Raw genomic sequence first — 9,462 nt, 5'->3', positions numbered from 1 at the left:
GAGCCAGTGTTTCCGGGACTTTTATCCTTCACGTGGGTTTATCTGTTAAATCACGCCACTTGCCGAATGTTTCAGTCATCAGCAGCTTTTAGTGGAGACAACAGAAAGCTACAATCACTGCTTCATTCTGCGCTTACGGTCAATAAGTTCTATGTGAATTTTAGGGCTACAGCGACACCTAGTGGTCAATAAAAATGTTACTGTGGGTCAGTGTCTGCTCCCATGTGTGCTCCACTCAACGACAAACTGCTGCTCATTTCATTCAGTCACAGTTCAGACTACAGATGTTTTTTAGGTCCACACTTAAAGAAAATATAAACTGGCAGAAAAACGATCCACATTTGAACTGACAGAATGTCACCGTACCTAACTGTGCTGTTCAGAAACTATTAGTGTACAGAAAATGAGAAAAGGAGTATTTTTTGGTACCAAAACCCTATCTTATCTGCATATTTTCTCATTCTAAGTAAGCTGCATTGTAAATAAACTCTTTAACTTTTGTTCAGGACTCCTGCATTTGAGCCCCTTTTCATTCATCTGACTACAAATTCAGATATGCTTAGTATAATGCCCAACGGCAGAAGGTTGTGACTTTCTGTACAACATGTTTAAGCACAAGACAAAGAAGTGCAATTGTCACTTAATACAACACACAGGGTATAGCACAACATTTGTGAAAAAGCAAAGAGCAAAATGCAAGTGTAACCTATAATGCAAGTGTTACTGTAAAATGTAAATATAAGTTATATTTTACACTTCGCTTACATTTACACTGTAAAATGTTAGTGTAACTGTACAATTTAACTGTAACTTGCATTTTACATTTTGTTTACTTTTACACTGTAAAATGTGTAAATGTAAGTGAAGTGTAAAATATAAGTGTAATGTAAAAGCACCTGTGCACAAATGTAAGTTGCACTAAGTGTAAGAAATATTAAGCAGTGTGAGATTCTGTGAAAAGGAAAGGATATATTTTTTTTCTCCCACTGCAGTTGCTGTTGCTACAAGTCAGTTATGAATTTTGAATGTATGACCTTTGAGCCGTGCTACTCAAGCAGGATAAAGCACACTTTTTTATTGTAGTTATTGGGATACAAATACACAAATATAATTAAGTAGCAGAAGTAGGATTTAAGAAAGTATTTCTATTGGTAAATAACAGGAAAGAAACCCTTGTTCAAATAAACTCATTAAAGTGCTGCTTCTTTAACGATAAACCTACAAGCAAACACTGTACATCATCTATAAACATAATACATGAAGACATTTTAAAAAGATCTTCCAGCACCCCCAGCACTGAAAGCAGCTTCAGTGCAGCTTCAGTGCTCTGCCCCACATAAGATACTCTAAAGTTCAATACAGTGCTGACACAGAATGAGTCTGACTCACCATCCATGATGCAAAGAAACGCAGCGTGCAGACAACGTGGTTTGATGTCAGCTTTTGTGTCGGTCTTTGATGACTTGTTGCTTATGGAGGTATGTTCCTGTGCTCTGTCTGTCACCAGTGGTTTGACTACCCAACGAGAGGTTGTTGAGTCATTTTTCTTTTTGTTTTAATTGTATTTTTTCTTAGTTTGATCCTGCTTACATTCTAGTATCTGAAACCTTTATTGTTGCTAATGCTGTAGTTAGGATTTAGTTTGTGGAGTTACTTGTTTTTTGTTTCCAGAGTATTACTTTTGTACCATGAACAGTGTGTCATGACTTTCTGCTTGTTATCTTTTGTTTTCTGTGCTCCATTTTCTAATTCTAACTTTAGAATTTGTCTAAACTCTGTGTTGGGATAAAAAGTTAAAAGAACACAGCAGACTCTCAGGGATTCAGTTCACATTTATTTCAGCTTAAATACATCACAATAATCCAAATTTTTACAATAATGACAAGAAATTATATATACTCAATGTCTTACATGCACATGATATACTGATGTTAATATACTATTGTGGTACTATGATCTACGTGCTACCAACTAAAACAGACATGCACCTCTGAACTCATAAGACCATGTGACGTGTCCCTGATCTTAAACCAAAGATCCAAACAAAGTTGGATTCATAAAGTTCTTTTAAATCAGGCCTTGAGCTATAATATAAGTTATACCATATTAATAAATTACCAAAGAATGAGTAGTGTAAAAACGTAGGCAGGATTCATGCAGTGCTATCCACCGTAGTGATCGTGTATAGGTGCATCTTATAGTTCCTAAACCATCACTAATGTGTCGTTGTCAGATAACTGTGGACTTATCAGTGGAAGTTTTATCCTCATTTACATACATTTGTCCTCCCTTAGCAGACATAAGTGGATGGTTCAGATGAACCCTCGCTTGGATCTTTAGCTCTTTTTAAAAACCTCTTTATAGATATCATCAGGAAGATTAAGAGACATTAGCAAACCTTGTGGTTAACTTATAGCTTTTGACTGGAATAAATAAATAAATAAATATATCCAAACACCTTGCAGGAGCTAAGCTTGGGCTTGCAGTCTGTACCAGGACAATATTCAGGGTGTTCGCTTTACACTTGGGAGAAGAATATTTTCTCCTGTTCTTGGTCTTTTGTTTGCATTTACAGATTACAACTTATCCAGACAATGAATGTGGATGCTCTCGAGGTTTTAAAAAGGATCCTCCGAGTCTCTCGCTCAACGTGCTGAAGTGTCTACAGTGATCCCAGCCTCGATCGGGCAGATGACCAGCTGGGCCGTGTTCTTCCCGTTGTCATGTATGCAGGGGTTAAAGTACGGATACAGCGGCTCAGTGAAAGTGAGCCCGCTGTAAGTATAAATGTGAGTCTTTGCCTCTGTGTTGTAGAAGGACACCGAGCCTTCTTCATAGTCCAGGAATATACCGACTTTCTGAGGAATTTCTTTAAGGTGAAGAGTGACGGCGGGCCCAGCGCAGGCATACAGGCTTCCACCGTTACGTCGGCATATCGCCCAGTAACCGTTATCAGGGCGAACTGTGATGGCGCCCTTCCTGTTGATGGACTCCTGGGCCACCCCAAGATCCCAGTCTGTTTTATCCCCAACCTGAAACACAAAGAAGGACAAAATGATGCTAAACTGCAGAGTAGAGCTTCATTTCTTTAGGTTGTTTTTTAAATGATAATAAATTTTTACTGAGAGTAAACACAGCAGATATAAAATCAGAAGTGAACATCCTGTAGCCACCAGGGGGCGTAAAGAGTTTTATTTTCCTGCTTGTTTAGATCATATACATTATACAGTCCTAGTCACAGGTTGTGTCGTTGTGTTCATGTGTAATTTTCTTTGGTGTATTTCAATCCAAATCTTACTCTAAATAAAGCTGTTGTGTTCCACTTTGGATAATATTCACACTGATCACGACTATAAGCTGTTTAGCAGTTATTTATTTTATCCTTTTATCCTACCTGAACCACCCAGTAACGTTTCCCAGATGTGAAGCTTTGTTTTCCCAGCACGGCGACGCAGGAGTCGAACCTGCGGGGGTCGTCAGGTAGCGGGGTCCTCCACTGCTGGTAGCTCATGCTCACCTGTGGATTGCCACGATCACATTCATACAACAACTACTGATGCCGTACTTGTCGTTAATTTGCATCTTCCTGACTTCTGATCCACTAGTTTCCATCATTATAGTTCCTGCATAATATTTGTCGTCCATTAGCTGTTGTCTGTAATTCACAGACTCTAATTTCACAGACAAGAAATGCAATTTCCCAATAATAGCTGTTTTAATAAGTGTTTTCCCAATAATATTACAGGGCTAAACTGAACTGGTGTGTATAACTAACTAAGCAAATGACTTTACACTTAATTATACAAACAGCTGCACATGTATCAACACTTTGTTGGATCATTTTTTACAACAGGACAAGACTTTGTTTAACTCCGAGCTCTTGTTAAGGTGTTACAGTCAGGAATCATGCAGCTGATAATTACAGCTCACCTTTTTATTATCCGGGGACAGGACCACCCAGCCAGCAGCAGTAGCAGGATCCAGAGTTACATCCACTGGAGACAGAAACAGAAAAAAACACATAAAAAGATTTGCTATTTCAGATTTATTCAAATTTTTCAGGATTAAAGAAATAATATGAAAAAATAACCCTGTTGTTTTGAAGCATATTGTTACTGAAGTCACCTTTTTTGGCAACAGAGTATCTGTATTCTGAGTCATTTAAATGTATAAAGATTATTTGAATCAGTGTGAAGAGCCACTTTCTTTCTACTGACATCAGTAAGAGTCTTTATTAGATATGATGGTGACAAATTTTCAATCTTGTGTAATCCATATAACGTAATCACAATATAAATATCATATCCATACACATACCTGCATATTTATTCATCTTGTTTACCTCTGCAAAAGATCAGAAAAGAAACTGTGTCATTTTAGTGTCATTAAACATTAACGTAGAACAATTAAAATATTCACTAATATTTTAGCGAATGTTACGAGATTTATTTTTGGACCCTAAGTGTATCACTAAAGTTAGTTATGTGCAGACTTATAGTGTAAAATATGATATAAATATATATGCAATGCAAAAAGTGGCAGGATTATAATAAAACCAAAGGAACCGGTGATGCAAAGAAAGTCTTGTGTTCTAAAATCAGAGACTATAATGTCATGTCATCATAAGGATTACAGACCCTCTGCACACAGCTTCCTCTCCAGTTCTTGGCAGATGTCGACCAGTTTGGAGAAATTTCTCCTCACAGTCCGTGCGTAGCTCTCCGATTGGACTCTGACGTCAGCCCAGTGCTTGACGGACATCGGAGCGTCCAGATGTAAAAAGTCCTAAAACAGCATCAGTGACAGAAATGAGCACAAATAAATGATTTCACTAACAAGCAGACAGGCCGGTTTGTATTCATATCATATTACAATCACTTTAGATGCTTTAAACTTGCTTGGCTGCGCAGAAATATTAAACATAAATACTGATTCTGACCTGCTGGAGCTGAACTGGGTTCTCAGTGTGCTCCAGGAGGTGCAGCTCACTGCGTCTCTTCTGCAGCTCATTGATCTCCTGGCTGATCTCCTTGAGAAGCTCCTCTGCTCTCTTCTCAGCCACCTCCTGCTTCCGTTCGATCTCCTCGATGAGCAAAGCCTGGTTTCTCTCAATGGCAATTACCATCATTGTGGCAGCCTGAACGCTGCACTGTATCTCTCTTTCTTTATTTCTCTGCAGAGATGAAAAGAGTTGAATTAATATGTGAAATATGTTAAAATGCACCACCTTTGTACTTTGCTACCCCTTCTTCAATGAAATGCAAAACAAATTAAACTTAGGCAAAAACTGCTTATATACGATGATTCTTATTAATATGCCCATAATTTAACACATTTCCCCCAAAAAGAAGACAAAGAAGATGATCTCAGTGAGACCAGCCTGCAGTCCTCTGATAACAGTTGATCTATTGTCCCAACCCACCTCCAGCCCTGCTTTTCCATGTCTCTTTATGTATAATGAAGGTTTATTATATCAATAAAAACAACTAATAAAAGATCACAAGAGCTCTTAAAACAGAGCCACGCTGCCATATATGAATTACTAAAGATGGAAAAATACTTTGACTGAAGTAATCCTGACTTTAGAAGATATGCAAGGATTTTAGCTTTTGAGTTTCTATAGTTACTCTGCCCTGTAATCAGAGTCTTTTGTGCACAAGGTTACTTACACTCTACATGGATATTATAGCAGGATAAACTGCAAATAAAAGCCAAAAGTGGATTCCAGGCTTGAAAAGTGAAGCTAATGCATTTTTTAAAATGACCAGCAGGGGGAGTCTTCTCTGTCTTTTAAATACAGTCTACATGAAGCAGAACAACACTGCTGTTTTTCTTCTGATGTGAGCTTCTACAAACAAATTGGTTGAAGTTTTGTTTCTTAGAGAGCAAACAGGCCGAGAAATGTTCATGTCTGTAAATGATCAAAAAGCAATGCTCACTTTGCTCAGCTCCATTGACTGTTTGATCTCCTCGGTCTTTCTGATTCGGGTCTGGATCATGTGTTGATACTGTTCTTGGGTCTTCTTTATCCGAGTCTGCAGAGGCTGAAGTTGAAAACATGTATTTTACATCTTGGATTATCTGGAGTTCCTTACAAGATAATCCATGAGCGTCGTTACATTTAACCACTTTTCCTCCCACCTTGATCTTGATCTCCTTCTCTCCTCCAGACCTATTTGGCGGTAGTGAAATGATGGGTCTCTTTGCTTTGAATCCTGGCATTTCCTTTAACAAGCTTTAAGATGATGATATACATCTGATTAATTTCAACCAAATGTGCTAAAACGTTGAAATAAAGCACTATAGTATAGTTACAGTCAACCAACCTTTGAAATCTTTCAGTGATTTCTTTTAAGGTCCTATTCACCCTGAGTTCGGGGCGACTTCCAAAGGATTCTTTGCACAGCGGACAATCCGACTTTTGCGCCACATCCCAATAACGTTTGATGCACTCCAGGCAGAAATTGTGCCCACACGGGATAGAGACAGGATTTTTGAAGCTGTACAAACAGATGCTGCACTGAAATTGCTCTTCAGACAATGTTGAGGCCATGTTTCTGACAGAGAAATAACATTTTGTTACCCACACATGTTGAAATTCTTCTGTACACTATGGGATTTAAACTCTTTAGGTCAGATTGTAAAGATGCAGGTTTATAAATCTAAGTTTAAAAAAATCTAAATGGCAAACCAAGAAGACTAAAGGATATTTTTAAACATAAGATCAAAGTAAAGCGTCCAGTGTGCCCTTTTCACTTATATTTCACAGAAAAGGGTATAACACATGAAAGCTCATCATGCTGTAGCGCAGAGAAAAGTGGACAGATTTATTTCAGATGCTTCGAAGACAACAACTATGTTTAAGTTCAATCTGCAGACTGCAAATATACAAGAGTTCACAAACAGAGTCTGAAGGTCCTAGTGGCAACATATTGTTACATTTTTATGAATCTAATGGATTTACCAGTAAAGAGATCAAAAAATGGGCTGTGAAAGAGGCAATAGAAGGAGAAAATCTCAGACTTTTCATTGACTGAATTATTGACTACAATAATTTTCTTTGTAGTCAAATTTAAAATCAAAGAAATGCTCATTATTATTAGATTTACTAAATTAAAAGAAAGAAATTTTGAGACAATGGGTAAAATTCAAATGAAAGCAATATAAAGAGAAATTGTTTCTGAACCTTTTCTTACAATTTCATCACTATATTAACTATTTTACTTACTTACTTTAATTTTTCCCCAATAAATCAGCCCTCAGCTCTTTATTAATGCATTTTATTTAGCCACTGCTCTCCCCTTACTGAGTTCTCTCTGACACTCAAACTCCAGTCAACGTGTTAAAAATGTAAAAGTAGTAGTAGTTGTTGCTCTAATTTAAAGATTGAAACCTGAGATTACATCCAGAATACACACACCTACATTTTACACATCATCTCTGAGATATCCACTTTTACTATTTCTGTGCCTCTAATTAAAAATATTGCCGTCAATATTTGGATCAAAAGTCAGTCTATCTTGAAGAAAAGGCAGCTGATGTCTTGTTTCATGTATTTTTATTCTCTATGCTATCTGCTTGGTATAAATAATCACTTACTTGTTTAGGTCATGCAGGCAGACGGTCCTTGAAAGATGTGAAGAATGAATATCCACAAAAACACGCTTGTCTCTCTATAAAATAAAACATGGTACAAAGTTCCTCCCACAGTGGAGTTTCCCAACGAGTTATACCGGTTATTCTTGTTCTGCCTGTTAGCTTTTCCTGGTATTTACTCTACATTTTAATTGCTGTTCACTGTTGCAAATGTTTTTGTATGCAGTTATCAATTTAACTACAGATTTAATCCAAGCAATTAATAAATACAGGCTGGGAATGACAACAACGTGCACTTTGGTGCAGAAATAATCTACCTTCCTACACAGATGCCGGTTAAAATGTACAAATAGAACTAGAACAATGGAAATACAAATAGAATAAATAAATAAATGGAGACAAAAATTGAAGTGTTAAATAGATTTATGTGCAAAAGAGCTATGAGCTTAATATGCTGGTTTAATATGTAAGATGACCTTATGTGCAAAAATTATTATGTTATCTTATATTATCTTGGGAAGAGGGATGATTGTTGTGGTCTTGAAGCATGTGGGGACGGTACTCTGGCTGAGGGAGAGGTTGAAGACGGGAGTGAGAACATCAGCCAACAACTAGCACATGCTTTAAGGACCCGTCCTGTCTGGTCCTGCTGCCTCAATACATTGAGGTCATCTAGCAGACTGCCTGCAGAGCTGATGGTGCTGATGTACCCGGTCACATATTCAGCATAGTCCTGTATATTGACAGAGCAGATCTCCTTGGTGGCTGCAGTTTGAAACACATCCCAGTCTGTTTGGGCAAAACAGTGCTGTAGGATGCTCTCAGACTCTGGGGTCCACAGTTTAACAGGTGTGATGATGACAGGGTTCGATTGTTTCAGTTTCTGTCTGTAAGCCGGGTACATGAACAGAGAGATGTAGTCAGACTGTCCAAAGTGGGGCTGTGGTGCAGCCCTGTATGCACCGTGTATGTTGCTGTAGACGTGATCCAGGGTGTTAAGTAATGTTGCTGCGAGATGCCACAAATCGTAAAATCTTTCATTGTTAAGTTTGTAGTCATTTTAAATCTGTAAACAGAGTAATTCATTCGAGGAAGCTCTGTGTCACAGAGGCCTTGATGAACACACCCATGGTTGTTGGGATGAATCATTCCCAGGTCAGAGCTGGATTTTCTAATCCATCCTATGTGACACAAAGCCAGCTAAAAATATGCAGCAATGCTTTTCAGGTCATTTACAGTAATTGCATTAGGTAGTGGCATATCGGTATAAACACACCCAAATAAAGACAATAAACACCATCAGCAGCCAGCACACAGACTGGCTCCCTGATACCAGCACCTGTTAAAGCTTCAATTATTCCTAGCTTATGTAGAAGAAGAAATGAGGTGCTACAGCTCCTGCTTCTGTTAGAAATATCACTGTTCCTACTCTGCTCTGTTTTGTTTCAATGGGTCACACTCATACTGTGTCATGACTCATTCAGGTTCCCGCTGGACGCGTCCTGTTTAACCTTTCAGCTGAATGCCACACCAAACTCACGTGTTTCACACTTCCAGTACAATAAGTATTAATTCTATTGTTCTTGCTTGTTCTCTGCACGAGCGTTGCCAATATGCACGTGTGTAAACCTGGTACGCTGTCACAGCATTGCGCTTTGAACTAGGAAGTCATTTTTACAATGACAATTTTGGTTTCCAGTAATTTTCTAAAACAGTTACCCCAAAAGAGATGACAGGTGAAACTGCTAGTGTAAAACTTCCTGGTATTTTTTGTTATTCAGCTCTTCACGTGCTATCTATAAATATACTGAACAGTGCTGTGGGTATAAAGACTGGTAAAGAGGGCCAGCTCTGTCTTGGCCAGTC

The 9,462-nt window shown here is 38.2% G+C and overlaps 1 protein-coding gene across 1 annotated transcript; it reads right to left on the bottom strand.

Moving 5' to 3' along the window:
- Window positions 1-1,823: 1,823 nt before the first annotated feature.
- On the bottom strand, window positions 1,824-6,553 carry LOC146714317 (nuclear factor 7, ovary-like). The gene is made up of 9 exons (XM_085452728.1): window positions 6,327-6,553; window positions 6,142-6,235; window positions 5,940-6,044; window positions 4,940-5,173; window positions 4,638-4,785; window positions 4,318-4,344; window positions 3,931-3,995; window positions 3,395-3,517; window positions 1,824-3,032 (listed from the first exon to the last, which is right to left on the bottom strand). The coding sequence occupies exons 1-9, from the start codon at window positions 6,551-6,553 to the stop codon at window positions 2,646-2,648; spliced, it is 1,410 nt and encodes a 469-aa protein (XP_085308854.1). The 3' UTR covers window positions 1,824-2,645.
- Between the last annotated feature and the right edge of the window lie 2,909 nt (window positions 6,554-9,462).

The sequence above is a fragment of the Copadichromis virginalis genome, linkage group LG3, assembly GCF_057382275.1.
Source record: "Copadichromis virginalis isolate Kocher_CV1m ecotype Utaka linkage group LG3, C_Virginalis_male_GT1.1, whole genome shotgun sequence".
NCBI lineage: Eukaryota > Metazoa > Chordata > Actinopteri > Cichliformes > Cichlidae > Copadichromis > Copadichromis virginalis.
This window is presented reverse-complemented; position numbering and strand designations above follow the sequence as displayed.